Source organism: Hippopotamus amphibius, chromosome 8 (genome assembly GCF_030028045.1).
Source record: "Hippopotamus amphibius kiboko isolate mHipAmp2 chromosome 8, mHipAmp2.hap2, whole genome shotgun sequence".
Classification (NCBI taxonomy): Eukaryota; Metazoa; Chordata; class Mammalia; order Artiodactyla; family Hippopotamidae; genus Hippopotamus; species Hippopotamus amphibius.
Genome location: NC_080193.1, coordinates 101967053 through 101987093, shown reverse-complemented (window position 1 = coordinate 101987093; position 20041 = coordinate 101967053). Strand labels below are relative to the sequence as shown.

At 33.1% G+C, this 20041-nt stretch overlaps 1 protein-coding gene across 8 annotated transcripts in view; it reads left to right on the top strand.

Moving 5' to 3' along the window:
- The window catches only part of CARF (calcium responsive transcription factor), a 75406-nt gene that overhangs the window by 41749 nt on the left and 13616 nt on the right, over positions 1-20041 (top strand). For all 8 annotated transcript variants that reach the window (XM_057744269.1, XM_057744270.1, XM_057744267.1 and 5 more), the window contains 6 exons: positions 342-504; positions 1840-1903; positions 5075-5205; positions 5590-5959; positions 7971-8138; positions 10450-10478. In XM_057744269.1, the coding sequence (XP_057600252.1) occupies positions 342-504; positions 1840-1903; positions 5075-5205; positions 5590-5959; positions 7971-8089 (847 nt within the window). In that variant the 3' untranslated portion in view covers positions 8090-8138; positions 10450-10478. The remainder of the gene's footprint in view (positions 1-341; positions 505-1839; positions 1904-5074; positions 5206-5589; positions 5960-7970; positions 8139-10449; positions 10479-20041) is intronic.

Genomic DNA, 20041 nt, shown 5'->3' with positions numbered 1-20041 from the left:
CCTACATCACAGGATTATAGTATGGGTTAACGTTTGTGAAGTGTTCAGTACAGTGCCTGACATAGTAAGCATTCAAAAGCATATTTAAATTGAAAATAGTGATTTCATTAAATTCATAAAAATATCAAAGCTCACTCCAAGATATACAGGTGTTTAACCAATGGAAATATTACATTTATTTAATCTGCATGAATTCTATGATTTAATGTATGGGGAAAAAGTGATAAAATATAAATTACTTATAAAGCTGCAAACCATACTTTACAGAAGTTTATGCTAAAAGGGAATCTTTCTCATTTGATCTAAATTTATGTTTTTATTCTATTTTGTATTCTCCACAGAAAATTTGTGGAAAGGGAATTGTTCAGACCTGATGAGGTACCTGAAAGACATAATTTATCCTTTTTTCCAACTGTAAATGATATAAAAAATCACATCCATGAGGTACAGAAATCCTTGAGAAACGGAGATAATGTATATAACTCAGAGATTATTCCAGCAACGGTATGATTACAACTGTAATTCCTTGTTTTATTACCACAGTCTTTCTCAGCTGATGCATGGTTGCTATTAGGCCATATAACAACTGTGATGTAAGGAAAAATAGTAGTATCTTTTTCTTCAAATGGAAACACTATGAACTCTCAGATGATGATTTGACTAAAATATTTTTTATTACTCTCACAAGAAGATATGTCAGCGAATTTCCAACTGTGACTATAATAACAAGTCATCTTCGCTTAAAAATCAACACACATTATCTCTGTAAAAAGTATATCTTACTCATTGAACAGATATTTAATGAGTACATGCCATGTATATCTCCAAGTCTTTTTTTGAATAGATAAGCAAGTTTAAATAGAATAGTTCAGACTTGAATACACAAAGTGATGATGTTGGTTCTTTATGCCATCTCTGGATGTAAAGTTTACCTCATATTGTGATACTATAGTTTTTCCCAGAAGAGTGGCCATTTCTGTGAAAAGTTTGCCTACTCTGAAGAGAGTAACATGATTACGCAGAAACTACTAATTGTAACATAGGCAGTGATTTTGGCATTAAAATCAAGTAGCGGGACTTCCCTGGTGGCACAGTGGTTAAGAATCTGCCTGCCAATGCAGGTTACATGGGTTTGATTCCTGGTCTGGGAAGATCCCACATGCCGCAGAGCAACTAAGCTCGTGCTCCACTACTACTGAGCCTGCACTCTAGAGCCTGCGAACCACAACTACTGAGCTTGTGAGCCACCACTACTAAAGCCCATGCACCTAGAGCCTGTGCTCTGCAACAAGAGAAGCCATCACAATGAGAAGCCCCCATACCACAACAAAGAGTAGCCTCCATCCACTGCAACTAGAGAAAGTCTGAGTACAGCAATGAAAACCCAAATGCAACCAAAAAATTAAGAATAAATAAATATATTTGAAAAAAAATCTCAAGTAGGAATATCCTTTGCTGTCTACATTTTTACTCTCTAACTGAATAGATTAAGGTGTTTTTTTTTTTTTTTTTAAGCTAGAGCTACTATTCTTTTCTATCCAAAACTCTTAGTTATTCACTATCCAGAATTCAGGAACTGAAACAGATTTGGTTAGCAGTAGTCTTTGCCATCTACGCTTGCTCTCCAAATTCTTGCTATCTGAACTCAGGAAGCTAATTTATTTGGTTAGTTAAGTATTCTTATGCTTTGAGAATGTGAACAAGTAAAGAGAGTAATTACAGAATAAAGCACATTTATACTATGACTGAATAAGATATGACAGTTACACTGCTGTTTTAAAATAGTTTTTAAGATAAATGCTTTGTTTCTTTTTTCTGAAGTAAATGTTCCCATTTCAGCTTCAGTGGACTACAGATAGTGGGAATATTCTCAGAGAGACTGTGACAGTTACACTTGCAGAAGGTAGGTTATCTTAAATACTTTTAAGATATAAAATCAAACAGTGTTAAAACTGGAAGACATTTAAGATATTATCTCATCTAATTTATGGATAAGGAAATCATGGCGCAAAGAGGCAAGGGCAACTATGTTAGGATTTATCAAAATGTTTCTAGCTATTTAAATTTCCTCCTATATAATCAGCTTGTATTCTTCTTTATAGCAGAAATTTTGAGGCTAATGATTATTAGCAAGTTTACTCTAAAGCTAGGCTAATTTCAATAGTAATAAGATACCTTGATGAGGAAATTGTTGTCCCTTTTTGTATGGTTTGCTTTTTCTCTTATGTTCTTACTCCTGTGTTCTCTCAATAGTCCAAGCTTATTTCAACCCTTTTGTTCTCTCTTCTAGAAATGTCTTTTCTCCTCTTATGCATGGCAAACTCCTCTTACTACTCAAATAGCAATCTCTTTGGCTTTAAGTGCTCTCTTAACTTCATCTGCTATGTAAAGATGGATAGTCACTCTTTTGTATTTACCTCTGCATTTAACATGGTATCCTTTGTTTATGCATATGTATCTTTTATTATGGTTTGAGAATCGTGTTTTATTCAAATTAATATGCGTAGTTCTTAGCATAATGGCTTCTAAAAAGTTAACACCTAAATTAAATGCTTTAGAATAAATTAATAACTATATTCAGTACAGTTTTTAAAAATTCTTTGGTTTATTAACCTTTGAGTCACTTTGCCTATAGAATAACTTTCAAATACTTTAGAATTACTCATTTGTTCTGTGTATATTAACTCAGTGTGATAAATGCTGAGCATAAAAAAAGTAATTTTCTTGCTTCATTGAATGTAAAGTTTAGCAAGAGAAAAACACACTACAGTATATTCTAATTGATTACTGTTATGAATAGTGCCATGAGAGAGTTTTGCCAAACTGTATGGGAATAGTGATAGAGACATGCAACTTTGTCCCGGGAGTAGGGACGGGACACTTGTGGAAGTGACTTTTAAACTGAGAACTGAAGAATGAATAGGAATTTGCCAATCAAAGGAATAGCATGTTCGGAAGGCTAAGCAAGAAAGAGCTTGCCATGTCCAAGGAATTTAAGAAAGCTAGTGTAAAGTATAGACAACGCTTAGAGATAAAACTGGTTAAACGAAATAGGTTTAGGATGCCCTTTCAGCTGTCCAAATGAAAGGTGATAGTGGTATAGATCACAGTTGGTGACATTTATACTAGAATTAGGCAGATTTGAATTATTTAAAAATTGAATTGAAAGACCTTGGTTATTGATTGAATAGATGTGGGAGGTAAAAGAGTGTGAATGATCTGGGATGACGCCTGAGTTTCTTCCATGAGCAACTGACTGATAGTGGCATTTACTGAGCTCAGCAACATTGACGTAAGAGCAGGGTATTGGTAGCAGCGGAGAGAAAAAGATCCTGAGATAAAGTTTGGAAAAGCATAAGTACCAGAGTCATTTCAATGAGGTAGATTGGAAAGAAGCCATATTGGGGTGGCTGAAGAGTGAATGGGAGATGAATAAAGAAGTAGAGACAGTGTGGACCACTTTTTCAAAAAGTTTGCTGTGAAGGGAATATGGGGTTGAGGCAAGGTATGTTAGGAGAGGAGAGACCTGAAGAGATAAATGAAGATGAAGGTACTTGATAGCTTTGGTGATGGGAAGTTGAGGACGCTTCTAATAGCTTCTCTTTTCTCTTTAAGTAAGAGTGCTAAGAATGAGAAAAGATCTCGGGAAGGGTGGCCAAGATTTGAGGAAAATGGAGATTAAATATCCTCCCTGATATAGAGTGAGACAAACATTGTAAGATTGTCATATACATGAAGGTCCTATTGAGGTTGATGATCATGGATTGGTATTAGTAGTGGCAGTGAATTTCTTCTTCACTGACAGTCAGCTTTACATGTATAGGCCCTGGAAGCCATTTTCATCCAACATTAGGATTTTACCAGGGGGTTATGACCTAAGAACGGAGAGGAAAGGGATTTTAAGGTGTTTGCAAGTGACTAAAATTATAAACCCAGGACTCTAAGCTGGATGGGGAGAAAATGTTGTTAAGGAAGACATTGATGGATCTGAAGAAAACTGAGGAATCAATTAACTGGAGGTTCATGTGAAGCTGAAGCACAATTTTAATAGAGCACCTGAGCAAAATGCCTGGAAGAACAGAGGCTGTGATCGGAGAATGGAATGTTTGAGTTAGAGGTGTTGCATGTGGAATGGTCCCGCGTATGATCGTAGTAGCGGGCAGCTGCATCACAGCGAGGTGGGGCAGCTAGAAATGGAGAAGCCGGGAAATGTGGGAGTGCTGCGAGTTATCTCCGTAGTCCTTTGGGGAGAATTCTCTCATTATCCTCATTTTACAGATGAGGAAACTGACGTTTAGAAACTGAGTTAAATAGTGTGTTGAAGGTTCCAGAGAAAAGCCAGCACTTAAATCCATCCTTGTCTGACGCCAGGACCATTCCTTCAAATTACTCGGTTACATGGGTGCAGTATGCAGCATGGAAGCAGTAGTTTGTTGATAAATGGTTTCTGATTGACTTAAAGAGATGAATACATTTGGGTTAACATATAAGAATTACATGAGAAGGACTCAGATTCCCTAAAGGCAATTACCTTAAAAATTGAGATATTTAGAAAAGAAAGAAATTTTTACTCATTCATTTATTCAAAAATGAGCTATTGAAAGAAATTTAATACTGTTATTATTGAAGACCTGCTTTATGCCAGGCATTGTCCTAGGCACTAGGGCTACCAAAGATGAGTTAAGTTTGGTCTTTGTAACTGAGAAACTCAGTTAGGTGTTCCACTTCTAGAGAAGCATTATAGGTCCAGAATTATAGCATGAAAAATGGACTAGATTAGAACTACAGATATAGACTCTTTCAAGGAAAAAAATAGTTTCTTACATCCCATCCTAGATATACTGAATTAAAATTACTAGAGGTTGAATCTCGGAATTTATATTTTTTTAAAATTTAGTGATTCTGATGATCTACTAGGTTCTGGAAATAGTAGACTAAATAACTTCTTAAAGTCCTTTTCAAACCTTTGACCTTATTTCCTATTCCATGTCTGATAGTGAGGGTGGCAATAAAACGTATCCTAGAAGCCATACAAATTATTTTCTTTTGATAGTTTATTTTTTATATAATTTAGGAAATTCACAAGGAGAATCAGTTTCAAGCAAAATGGAAACAAATCAGACAGGGGCTTCTTTGTCGCCAGAGCCAGCCCACTTGCTCTCCTCACTTTCTTCATTTCAGCCAAAAATATTCACACAACTACAGGTAAGTATCCAGTGTAATAGCCAAATTTGAGGCCCTATCTTTCTTCCTCAGTCTTCCTTCTTTTGTTTGGGATTTTACAGAATCGTTATAGAATTATAAAGATAATCAAAGATGTTTTCATCATTAATTTTCTGACTTTCTTGTGTCTTGATTTAAGATGATAATTTAAATACTATGTTGTGGAAAAGTTTGAATCGACTATGCATGTGATAAAATTTAGTTTACTAATTTTTCTTTGGTTCTCATTTCTGTCCTCACTTCATATTTGTTAGTAACTATACTCAGCTTTTATTCCAATTTTGTGTCAGAAGAGTAATATATTCGATGAAAAAAACATACATCGTAAATTCAAACATTTTGATGTAACTCTTTTCTGTTCTAAAGGGTTTGCAGTTGCAACCAAGATTCACTTCTTCTGATGGATCGCCAGCTCTGATATCAGTAAATAACCATCCCTCCTCCAGTCCTTCAAGACTTCTGGAATCAATAGGAAGTGCTGTAATGAATAATAATTCTCTTCTGGTTGGTCAAACTCATTGCCTGCAAACAGATACCTGTCTAACCGAAAACAATAGTATTTCCTCTACCATGGGTAACCTTCCAGGACCAGATCAAAATCTGGTTGCAGTGGATCAGCTGGTGGAAGTTGGAGATGTTGAGGATACAGAGAATCTGGAAGGAAATGTTCATCGGATTCTGTTGGGGAATGTGCAGACCATTCCAATACAGATTATAGACAGCCACCCAGCTCTTAGTAAGTTAAAGTCATCTTATGACTGTATTTTTGTAACCTTTATGGACTATCATCACTATTACACTACAAAAAAAAGGCCAAAAAAGTATCATTTTTACTCAGTGGATTTATAATATATAAATAAATCAAGTAAAACTAGGCGAAAAAGGAAAGAAATTGTGTGAGCATGAGTTTAATAACTTTTAAACTTTTTAATTTTTTCTTTATCAAAATTATTCATTCCCTAATTATCTAGTTTTACATGGAAAATCTGTGGTGATGTGAAATCAGGAAGGTCATTTTTGAATGCATGAAAAATATTGGAGAAACTCTAAGAGGAAAGCTTACCAAAAAGTTTTTCCAATTATGGAAAAACTGAAAAGAAAAAATGGGATGGAGTTGGCAGATGGAAAGGTTAGAAGGAGGATTTTGAGTTATAGACTTAAATGTTGAGTCCTATAGAAATTGAAAGGGAACTAGTAAGACTTGGGGACTTGTTTTTAATCCAAGACTTCATTGCCTTCACTTTGGAATGAACCCAGTCAACATAGTAATAAACTCTGTTAACTCCTACTTGATCTATGTCACTTCTTTTCACACAAATTGTTCTGGATTGTGCATTTTTGTGGGAAAAGATTTGCAGTTTGCTTTGAAATACAAAAGTCATCATAGTAATTATCTTTAGAACATATAAAGTATTTTCCCTCCATGTGTGAGATAGTTCCTTCCAGAAAAGAATCATTGTCTTTTAAATTTATAGGAAGCATTACTTTTAAGAAAATTTATCCAGATGGCTGTGGCAGTTGTCTTTAGGAACTTTAATAGAAGAGAGAAAAGGAATATACGTGAACTAATCCTCACAACTACTGCATGAAATAGCTAGTGGTGTCCCCATTCTACAGATGGGGAGACCAAGGCTTTGGGAGGTTAAGTAATTTCCTAAGAATCACATCTAGTAAGTGACAGAGAGGGAATTTAAACCCATATCTGTCTGCATCCAGTGTTTCTTCCCATTCTAAGATGTTTCCTCCCTCCATTGTGCCAAGGTATTTCTGGGAGCTCTAATTCAGATTGCCTTAAAAAGACCCTCTTTGGATCTGAACTTGCATGATCTATCAAGTTAGATCATGATCTGAGGGACTACTTCACCTAAATATGACTTCTCAGGATCACGCAAATCCATCCTCTACTGGTTTTCTTGATATGGTGTAGGCTAAACTCTAACACACCCATATGTGACAAGCATTAAGTGTATTCAACACACTTTTCTGAGCAAGTATAGTCGCCTTAACCTTCGTTCCCTATGGCGACTGAAAAACTGATATTCCTGAGAAAGAGAGAGAAAGATTTTATCTTAGGTATCCCACCTGCCAGATCACAGTAGTGTTGATGGTTTGCTACATTTACATTAATTTGGTCCTAAGTACTTTGCAATCAGAATAGCAGTACATTCTAAAATGTTTCAGATAAGCAAACACATAGCTTGTGCAGCTAAGTCAGAGCTATCATTAAAGATGTGGCGTATTTTTTCTGACATACTTATGTAGTGCAGTTTCTTTAGGGAGAGAACCTTTTCCTTGATATATGGGTATGGAAACCATATGAGAGTGGTCACACATCAGTGAATTTGTAATATGTTTGGTGTTTGTAAGAAAAATCATTTTCAAGTAATGAGAGGCTTCCTGACTTTGTCACACATATTTTTAAAGATGGTTAAGTTTAAATATGATAAATTCCTCATAATTTTATCAAATCATGGGCTGTTTTTTGGTCAAAGTATCTTTCAAAGAGAATAACTTTGCAGTTTTCTTGGTCTCTTTTTTTTCTGTACTGAAGGAATTTAATATGAATGACCATTAAGATGTCAGAAGCACTGAGTTCTTAAATATACCGACTGATTTTCTAAAGTACTTGATTCTTTTTCCAAACTACTGTTTTTTTGCTTTGCTTCTAAATTCATATAATTCTAAAGATTCCAGTATTATAAATTATTTAACCCTTAGGGTTTTTCTTTTATGTTTGTTTTTTAAAGTTGAAGAAAATCCAGAAGGTACCGTTTCTGTGAACCAAGTTAAGCAAGAACCCAAAGAACCAGCATTGTCTATGGAAGCAGAAAATAATTTGGACTGTAAGAAATTGTCTGCTACATAAATTACTGAAGCTTTTCAGAATTTACAACTCTAATGTCATAAAAAAGAAGGTGAATATTATCAAAGCACAGCGTTGTGATAAGTGGACTCAAGAGTGGTTCAATGAGCAGCTTTAATTTAAAACTGACATGTTTGTTGCTAACTCCCTATTTTTACTGAGGTATTTTACTCGTATTTTGTATAATTCTTATGCTTTTTGATTATATGATAAGGCCAGTATTTCAAAAGATCATCTGAACTTATCCACTTAACTAATTCATCCTCTGAAAATATCTAATTTTGGTTCTTAAAAAAAAGCAACAAAAAAAGTATATGAGTTAGTGTGTATGTGTGATGAAATTTTTGAGTTCTAAAAGACCTTATTCCCTCTTTAAAGTTGTGAAGAAAGTTTTTAAGTTGGCAGACGAGAGAATATCTGAAGTCTGTCTCATTTGGAAAGAAAACAACAGATTTTACATCATAACATGAAGCCCAACATTCACATCTGTGAAAACTATGTAGTTGCATTTTAGCTTCTTCCATTCTAATTTTTATGCTTGTAACTACAAACCAGTAGCATACCAATGGTCAAATAGTAGAGATTTAGTGTCTTGGTAAGTACTGAGAGATTTAACTTGAATCAGATAAGCAAGAGAAATAAATGTATTTTGCATGGATTTATAAAGTATTGTAGTTAAAATACTACTTATAGGTTGAAAAATGTAGAAATTGAGAGAATTCAAAAAGAATAATAGAATTCCCTGGTGTTTACAGATAATTAAGGGAACTTTTTGATATCAGCAGGAGATTTTTTTTTTCCTGTTTTGTATTGAAGATTCAGCTCTGGTTAGAAAAGAATTTGAGTTGTATTTATTTTTCTATGCCAGCGTTCCTAATGAATTGATGGTATTAGAATTTATAGTATTTCAAGGTAAAGATTTATAGTTTAAAATTTAGTTCATATTTAAAAGTTTAAAACAACTGGTGTGTTATATTTGCTTGTTGAATAAGCATATTTACTTCAAATATTGAATAAGTACTAATCAGTATATTCATTATAAGCTTCTCTTTTCTGGAAGGTTGGTAACCTAGAAATGTCAATTATAACTGTCAAGAAATCAATCTAAAGGCTTTTTTCTCCCTAGACACCATATGTGGGTTTATCTAAATTTTTATTTAAAAATAGTAAGGATTTCAACTGAATATTAATGTTTAATATTCAAAGCATGCAGAATATAATTTGAAATTCAGCCTTGTAGTTTACATGAATATGAGTCTTTTTGTAAGTATATGTACTTCAAATACTGAACAAGTACCAATCAGTATATTCATCATAAGCTATTGGTTTCTGTAAGGCTGGCAAACTAGAAACGTCAATTATAGCTGTCAAGAAATCAACCTAAAGCCTTTTCTTCCCCCAGAGACCATTTGTGGGTATATTTAAAATTTTGTTTAAAAGTAATAAGGATTTCCAATGGATATTAATGTTTAATATTCAAAGCATGCAGAATATGAAATTTAACTTTAATACTTTATATAAATATGAGTCTTTTTGGCTTTTCTAAGTCCAGTCTCCCATTCTTAATTGACTTTAATTGTTTCAAGTGCACAACATGTATCTAAGTATAAAGCACTGTTATGTTAGAAGTAGATGGAATTCTAAAATTCCTTGCTCTTTATATTTAAACTCTATTTAACATAATATTTATTATTTATACTTGTATTTAATGCGAAGTTAATATTCAGTTACATACATGATTTTTTAATAAGAATTGCTTTCTTTTTCCTAAGAATTGAAAATACTTGATGTGAGCATTTATAGAAGCAGGCTGCCAAATCTATGTTATGCTAAGTTAAACACAACTCTTAGTTACCTCAAACCCAGATTTCTTAGTCTGTGTATATTTAAAGGGTATAAATCCAAATTAATTTTTAGTTTAGTGTTGCATTGTGGGTAATACTCTTTTCATTTGTTATTTCTAGTTTTTATGGAAACTTTTTTCAAGATTTTAAATAATAGCTCTTCACCTTTAATTAATGACAATAGTTTATTATAGTTTATTGAACTATATTCCTTTGGAGACATTCCTTGCTTTTTGATGTTGAGTTGCTAAGGAGAAATGCTTGTTAAGATACAAACTCTAGTCAGTTTATCTAGGAGGGTGAGAGATATCAGAGGATCCAGACTTTGGCACTTGATCAAGAACTAAACATAGTTTAAAAACATTTCTCACATCATTCTATTAATACACGAATGTCTCTTCTGATACTTTTTTGTGTGTGAGGACAGAAAGTTGCAGTGCATCCTCCCCACAAACAAAAAGAAAAAAAAAAAGAGCATGAAGGTTTAAGTCCCTAATTGTATACTCTTTTGGTTTTTAGGTAGGAACTGGAACTATCAATATTTTCATGTAAGTATTTTTAATGAGTAGCTCTTTAAAAATGGTTTCTAAATTAGTTTTTAAAAATTCATTTGTCTTCTAAATGCATGTTCAGTCACAATATATCAGTATTGTATTTTAAAGGTGCTTAGCCTTGCTGTTTTAAAAGTATGTTTACATATTTTAAATATTTAGTTAATTTTTAAATGCACAGGGTATTAAGTACAGTGTATAAATTTTTCAGTAGCTATATTTGGCATTCTCCTAACAGCTCTACAGCAAAGTTTGACATATACTCTTTTGTGTCATGTATTACAAGGTGTAATATCTGTAGTAGAAAGTCAGATGTTCAAAATAAGCAGTTAGAATTCATAATTACAGCTGAGCTTGTTTCTTCTTTGTAGTTATCCTGTTCCAAGCCTCCCAGTGGACATTTATATATACTTCAGTGAATTATAGATAAACACAGGCACGCTGGGTCTTTCCCTCAATATTAATTTTCTTTGTAAGCAGTTAACATACTTAAAAGAAAAAGCTTTTGTGTCTTATACAAGGTAAATATTTTCTGAAAGTGACAAAAGTGATAGAAAATAGACTTGGTGATATGGTCCTGCATTAGAGTTTCTAATGTTGAGGCCTACCAGCTTGTGTTTCATCTTTATATCCTGTCAAAATGCATTTAATCATGTGAATATGAGAAAGATGCAGTTTAATTTTATACCAGGTTTTTAAAAAAATTCAAAAATATGTGTATATATGTGTATATATATATAGTAACTTAATGTTTACTGTCCTTGTTATAATGTAATTTTTTTCATTAAAAAATCCTGTATTATTTTTTCTTAAACTTGTTAGTTTCCTTTTTATACTTTTCCTGGGCATAGTGGTGATTTTGTTCATCTTGAAGATGCTGAATAAACACATTAGTACCTGAGAATTTTGGCTAGAGATTTATGTTCAATTTGGAACCTGAATGTTTTTAAGCCTAACTACCAGTAACTCCTGTTATCATTATGTTTGGGGAAATGTATGCATTCAGTGCTCTCAACTCAGCCAGCTGTCAACATTTTAAAACAATGTGTATAATAAGGTGTAAGTAATTCTTCCCCCCCCCCCCCATATTTGGCGTTATAACATCTTCAAGTACAGTTTTATATTTTTGGAGTAATGACAGGAGTGTGTAATTTAGAAAGGAAGGATCATTAATTTTTTCTCTCTTTGCTTTTTAAAAAAAATTTCTCCTTATTATACTCTATTTTTCAGGACCATAGAGTGTCTTACTTCCTGCCAAGGGGGACTGAATTATCTCTTCCCCATAACTGATTAGGCTTTAGACATCTTAAATGGTTTGTTGTTTTTAATCTAAATATCTGTAATTCTACTCATTTAACTTAGTGGTAATGGCAAAGCCTAGTATACTTTTGCCACATAAATGTTAGCTATGAATTCTGTTGTTAAATAACATAATATTCATTGCTGACTGAATTCTTAAAATTTAAGGAATAAAATCAGAATTAAAAAAATCACATTTATTAATGAATACTAAATTGATTCATGAAAAAGATAAATAAACTGTATGACTAATATGGAAAACCTTTGAGAATGTGATATGGGCGTAAGAATGCAGGGGAGATGTTTTTTAATGGTACAAACTTGCAACTAGTAGATATGCAAGTCCTGGAGATCTGATGTACTGCATGGTGATTGTAGTCAATGATACTGTATTATAAACATCAGAGTTGCTCAGAGACTAGATCTTCATTGTTCTCACTACAAAAAAGAAATAATAATTATGTGACATGATAAAGGTGTCAGCTAAAGCTACAGTGGTAGTCATATTAATATAGAAATTATCAAATTAACACATTGTACACCTTAACTATTATATGTCAATTATATCTCAATTAACAAAAGAATTCTAAAACCAGAGGATGGAGTGGGAGTCAGATACCAGCAGAGTTTTTATTTTTAAATATTTCTATTGAAATATATTATTGACATACAGTAAACTTCACATATTTAAAGTGTACAATTTGGTAAGTTTTGATGTATGTATATATCTATGAAACCATCACCACAGTCAAGATAATGAACATATCTATCGCCCCCCAAAGATTCCCAGTGCCCCGCTGTAATCCATTCCTACTTCTTCCTGCCTCCACCCCCACCCCACCATCCCAAAACAACTACTGAACTGCTTTCTGTCACTAGAGATCAATTTATTACGTCTACAATTTTATAAAAATGAAATCATGTAGTATGAGCCTTTTTAAAATCTGACTTTTGTCACTCAGCATAGTTATTCTGAGATTCATCTGTCACAGATGTATGAATAGTTCATTCCATTTTACTGCTGAGTAGTCTTCCATTGTATGAATATACCATAATTTGTGTATCCATTCAGCTGTTGATGGATATTTGGGTTGTTTACAGTTCTTGGCTATTACAAATAAAGCTGCTATCAACATTTGTGTAAGTGTTCGTATGGACATATGCTTTCATTTCTCTTGGGTTAATATCTATAGGAGTAGAATTGTTGAGTCCTATGGATGGGTATAAATTTAACTTTTTAAGAAACTCTCGAATGATTTTCCAAAGTGACTGTACCATTTTACATTCCAGTCAAAAGTGTATGAGAGTTCTAGGTGCTCTCTATTGTAGGCAACACTCGGTATGGACAGGCTTTTAAATCTTAGGCATTATAATAGATGTGTAGTTGTAGCTCACTGTAGCTTTAATTTCCATTTCTTTAATGATCAGCACTGTTGAGCATCTTTTCATGTTTCATTTGCCATCTATATTTCTTCTTTAATTAGAGTTTGAATCGTTCACCTATTTTTAAATTTAATTGTTTTCTTATAGAGGTTTAAAAAGTATATTCTAGATACAAGTCCAGTATTAGAAATGTGATTTACAAATATTTTTACCTGCTCTGTAGCTTATCTTGTCACTCTCATAACAGATTCTTTCAAAGAGCAGAAGTTGTTAATTTTGACATCTAATTTATCTTCTTTTTTCTTTAAGGATGATATTTTCATGTTGTATCTAAGAGATCTTTGCCTAACCCAGGGTTAGGTTTTCTCCTATCTTTTCTTCTGCAAATTTTATAACTTTAGGTTTACATTTAGATCCATGATCCATTTTGAGATAATTTTTGTATACATAGTACAAGGCATAGATTGACTATTTTTTGGCATATGAATATCCGTTTGTTCCAGCATCATTTTTTGAAAGAACTATACTTTCTCCATTGAATTGAATTTATACCTTTGATGAAAAACCCGTTCATCATATATATGTGGGTCAGTTTCTGGACTCTGTTCTCTTCCATTGATCTGTTGTCTATCTCAGTGGTCTCAACTGGGGCAATTTTGCCTCCAGGGGACATTTGGCAAAGTTTAGGGACAATTTTAGTTGTCAGAGTTTCTGGTAGATAGAAGCCAGAAATGCTGCTCAGCATCATACAGTACATAGGACAGCTCCCACAACAAAAAATTATCAGGCTTAAAATGTGAATAGTACCTGGGTTGAACAACTCTGGTCTATCTTGATACCCAGTGCCACACTGTCTTGATTATTGTAGCTTTATAATAGGTCTTGAAGTCAGATAGTGCAAGTCTAGAGTCTTACTCTTCTTTTTCAACTTTGTTTTGGCTGTTCTAAAGTCCTTTTGTTCTCATGTGAATTTTAGAATCACCTTATCAATTTCTTAAAAAACAAACAAAAAAACCTGATGGGATTATGTAGAATATATGGATCAATTTGGGGGTAATTGAAATCTTAATGTTGACTCTTTAATTTTCTCTGCAATGTATTAGAGTTTTCAGTGTAGAAGTCTCACATATCTTTTATCAGATTTATCACTAAGACCTTAGGTATTATTTCTAATTTCAGTATCTGATTTTTGCATTACTATATAGAAATACAATTTTTTTTTATCTGCACCTTTTTTTTTTTAATTTTTATTTTATTTTATTTTATTTTTTTGGGGGTACACCAGGTTCAATCAACTGTTTTTATACACATATCCCCATATTCCCTCCCTTCCTTGACGCCCCCCGCCTCGAGTCCCCCCCACCCTCCCTGCCCCAGTCCTCTAAGGCATCTTCCACCCTCGAGTTGGACTCCCTTTGTTATACAACAACTTCCCACTGACTATTTTACAGTTGGTAGTATATATATGTCTGTGCTACTCTCTCGCTTCTTCTCTTATCTGCACCTTTTATCTTGCAACCTTATTAAACTCATGTATTAGTTCTAATAATAGCTTTTTGGTAGATTCTATCAGATTTTCTACATAGACAATCATGTTGTTTTATAGCTTCCTTTCCTATCTGAATGCCTTTTATTTCTTTTCCTTAACTATTACACTGGCTAGAACCTGAAGTACAACTTTGATTAGAAGTGGCTAGAGTGGACATCCTTGCCTTGTTTCTGATCTTTCACCATTAGCTGTGATGCTAATCATAATTTTTGCTTAAGTACTTTATCAGATTGAGTGAGATTCCTTCTGTTCTTAGCTTGCTGAAAGTTTTTATTAAGAATGGATATTTGATTTTTATCAAGTGCTTTTTCTGGATATATTGAGATGGTTATTTGGCTTTTCTTTTTTCAGTTTCTCAATATGGTGAGAGACTTTGAATTTCAAAGGGCAAAACAACCTTGCATCCTTGCATTCCTGGAATAGATCACACTTATCAGGATGCCTTATCCTATTTTATATATTGTTGGGTTTCAGTTACATTTAATGTTATTATTGATATGGTTGGGTTTAAGTCTTGCATCTTGCTATTTGTTTTCTATTTGTCCCATACTTTGTTTCCTTTTTCTTCTTTTTCTGCCTTCTTTTGGGTGCAATTATCTTTTTATGATTCAGTTTTTACCTCTTTTATTGACTTACTAGCAGTAACTCTCATTGCTTTAGTGCTAATACTGAACATCTTTAACTACCACAGTCTACCTTCAAGTACTATTCCACCATTTCGCATACAGTGTAAGACTCTTAAAATAGTAGACTCTGAAAATAGTGTACTTCCATTTTTTCCCTTCTCACCTTTGTGCTATTGTCATACATTTTATTTCTATATACCTTATCAACCCCACAGTATACTGTTATTATTTACACCTTAAGTAATCAGTTATCTTGTAAAGAGATTTAAATAATTAGGAGTCTTTATATTTACCCACATAGTTATTATTGCCATTGTTCTTCATTCCCTTGTGTAGATCCGTATTTCTATCTGGAGTCATTTTTCCTTTTACTTCCTTTAACATTCATTTAAATGGAACTTCCTTTGACATTTTTTTTTTTTGTAGATCTGTTGCTTATGAATTTTTCAGATTTATCAGTCTGAAAAAGTCTTTATTTTGCCTTCATTTTTGAATGATATTTTCCCTGGGTAAAGAATTCTAAGTTAATAGATTTTTCCTTTATTTTAAAATTGTTGATCCACTGTCTTTTACCTTGAATTGTTTCCAATGAGAAATCTGCTATCATTTTTATCTTTGTTCCTTAATATGTGTCTTTCTTTTCTATGGCTAATTTTAGTATTTTCTTTTTATCACTGGTTTTCAGCAACTTCATTATGATATTCCTTGATGTAGTTTTGTTTACATTTCTTGTATTTGGGTTTCTTGATCTTCTTGGATCTATAGTTTTAATGAAATTGGGAGATTTTTCAACCATTTTTTTCCTTAAAACTTTTTTTTGTCTTTCTCCATTACTCTCTATCAGGAATTCCAAATATATATATATATATATATATATATATATATATATATATATATATATGGCTGCTTGATGTTATCACATATCTCATTTTAATTTTTTTCATCTTTTTTCTATCTGTGTTCATATTGTATATTTCATTTTGTTCTGTCTTCAAATTCACTGGTCTTCTGAAGTGTCTACTCTATTTGTTAATGCCAAATTATTAATTGAGTTATTGGATGATTTTTAATAAAACCTGGTAATTAATGACCCCGTGCATTTCTCAATGAAGATATTGTAATTTGTTTTTTTTTAATTTTTATTTTATATTGGACTGTAGTTGATTTACAGTGTTGTGTTAGTTTCAGGTGTATAGCAGAGTGATTTAGCTATACATGTACATATATCTATTATTTCTCAGATTCTATTTCCCATATAGGTTATAGCTATACAGTAGGTCCTTGATTATTTATTTTATATATAGTAGTGTGTATATTTAATCTCAACCTCCTAATTTACCCCCCCTACCTTTCCCCTTTGATAACTATAAGTTTGTTTTCTAAGTCTGTGAGTCTGTTTCTGTTTTGTAAATAACTTCATTTGTATCATTTTTTTGATTCCACATATAAGTGATATCATGCTCTATCTTTCTATGTATAACTTACTTCACTTAGTATGATAATCTGTAGATCCATCCATGTTGCTGCAAATGACATTATTTTATTCTTCTTTATGGCTGAGTAATATTCCATTGTATATATGTACCACATCTTCTTTATCCATTTATCTGTCGGCAGACATTTAGGTTACTTCCATGCCTTGCTATTATAAATAGAGCTGCAGTGAACATTGGGGTGTGTATATCTTTTTGAATTATGGTTTTCTCCAGTTATATGCCCAGGAATATGATATTGCTGGATCATATGGCAGCTTTATTTTTAGTTTCTTAAGCAACCTCCATACTGTTCTCCATAGTGGCTTTACCAATTTACATTTCCACCAACAGTGTAGGAGGGTTCCTTTTTCTCCACACCCTCTCCAGCATTAATTGTTTATAGACTTTTAGATGATGGCCATTCTGACCAGTGCAAGGTGATATCTCATTGTAGTTTTGATTTGCATTTCTCTAATAACTAACAATGTTGAGCATCTTTTCATGTGCCTGTTGTTCACCTGTATGCCTTCTTTGCAGAAATGTCTGCTTAGATCTTCTGCCCATTTTTTTGATTGGGTTGTTTGTTTTTTTTGATATTGAGCTGCATGAGCATTTTGTATATTTTGGAGATTAATCCCTTGTCAGTTGCATTGTTTGCAAATATTTTCTCCCATTCTGTGGGTTGTCTTTTAGTTTTGTTTATGGTTTCCTTTGCTGTGCAAAAGCTTTTAAGTTTAATTAGGTCCCATTTGTTTATTTTTGTTTTTATTTTCATTATTCTAGGAGGTGGATCCAAAAAGATATTGCAATTTATGTCAAAGAGTGCTCTACCTATGTTTTCCTCTAAGAGTTTTATAGTATCCGGTCTTACTTTTAGGTCTTTAGTCCATTTTGAATTTATTTTTGTGTATGGTGTTAGAGAATGTTCTAATTTCATTCTTTTGCATGTGGCTGTCCAGTTTTCTCAGCACCACTTATTGAAGAAACCATTTATTCTCCATTGTATATTCTTGCCTCCTTTGTTGTAGATTAATTGACCATGGGTGTATGGGTTTATTTCTGGGCTTTCTATCCTGTTCCATTGATCTGTAAGTCTGTCTTTGTGGCAGTACCATACTATTTTGATTACTGTAGCTTTATAGTATAGTCTGAAGTCAGGGAGCCTGATTTCTCTAGCTCTGTTTTTCTTTTTCAAGATTGCTTTGGCTGTTGGGGGTCTTCTGTGTTTCCATACAGATTTTAAGACTCCTGTTCTAGGTCTGCAAAAAATGCTATTGGTAATTTGATAGGGATTGCATTGAATCTGTAGATTACTTTGTATACTATAGTCATTTTGGCAGTATTGATTCTTCCAAATCAAGAACATGGTATGTCTTTCCATATGTTTGTGTCATCTTCAATTTCTGTCATCAGCATCTTATAGTTTTTGGAATACAGGTCTTTTGCCTCCTTAGATAGGTCTGTTCCTAGATATTTTATTCTTTTTGATGTGATTGAAATGGGACTGCTTCCTTGATTTCTCTTTGTGATCTTTTGTTGTTCATGTATAAAAATGCAAGAGATTTCTGTGTGTTAATTTTGTATCTGCAACTTTACCAAATTCATTGATGAGCTCTAGTAGTTTTCTGGTAGCATCTTTAGGATTTTCTATGTATAGTGTCATGTCATCTGCAAAGAGTGACAGTTTTACTTCTTCTTTTCCAATTTGAATTCCTTTTATTTCTTTGTCTTCTCTGACTGCTGTGACTAAGACTTCCAAAACTATGTTGAATAAAAGTGGCAAGAGCAGACATCTTTGTCTTGCTCCTGATCTTAGAGGAAATGCTTTCAGCTTTTCACCATTGAGTGTAATGTTAGCTGTGGGTTTGTCATATATGGCCTTTATTATGTTGAGGTAGGTTCCTTCTATGCCCACTTTCTGGGGCTTTTTTTTTTTCGTTGTTGTTATAAATGGGTTTGAATTTTGCCAAAAGCTATTTCTGCATCTATTGAAATTGATGTGGTTTTTATTCTTCAGTTTGTTAATGTGGTGTATCACACTGATTGATTTGTGGATACTGAAAAATTCTTGCATCCCTGGGATAAATCCCACTTGATCATGGTCTATGATCCTTTTAATGTATTGTTGGATTCAGTTTGCCAGTATTTTGTTGATGATTTTTGCATCTGTGTTCTTCAGTGATATTGGCCTGTAATTTTTCTTTTTTGTGTGTCATATCTTTGTCTGATTTTGGTATCACGGTGATGGTGGCCTCATAGAATGAGTTTGGGAGTGTTCCTTCCCGTGCAATTTTTTGGAATAGTTTCAGAAGGATAGGTGTTAACTCTTCTCTGAATGTTTGATAGAATTTGCCTGTGAAGCCATCTGGTCCTGAACTTTTGTTTGTTGAGAGTTTTTCAATCACAGTTTCAACTTCAGTGTTTGTGATTTGTCTGTTCATATTTTCTGTGTCTTCCTGGTTTAGTTTTGGGAGACTGTACTTTTCTAAGAATTTGTCCATTTCTTCTAGGTTGTCCATTTTATTGGCATATAGTTGCTTTTAGTAGTCTCTTATGATCCTTTGTATTTCTGTGGTATCCATTGTAACTTATCCTTTTTCATTTCTAATTTTATCAGTTTGAGCCCTCTCCCTTTTTTCTTGACAAGATGGCTAAAGGTTTGTCAATTTTGTTTATCTTTTCAAAGAACCAGCTTAGTTTCATTGATCTTTTCTGTTGTTTTCTTCATCTCTTTTTCATTTATCTATGCTCTGATCATTATGATTTCTTTCCTTCTGCTAACTTTGGGTTTTGTTTTTTCTTCCTTCTCTAATTGTTTGAGGTGTAAAGTTAGGTTGTTTATTTGGGATTTTTCTTGTTTCTTGAGGTAAGATTGTATTCATATAAATTTCCCTCTTAGAAATGCTTTTGCTGCATCCCATAAGTTTTGGATCATCATGTTTTCATCTTCATTTGTCTCTAGGTATTTTTCTCTTTCCTCTTTAATTTCTTCAGTATCTGTTGGTTGTTTAGTAGCATATTATTTAGCCTCCATGTGTTTATGTTTTTTACATTTTTTTCTTATAGTTGATTTCTAATATCATAGCATTATGGTTGGAAAAGATGCTTGATATGATTTTAGTTTTCTTAAATTTATTGAAACTTGCTTTATGGCCCAGCATATGAATTATCCTGGAGAATGTTCCATGTGCACTTGAAAAGAATGTGTATTCTGCTGCTTTCAGATGG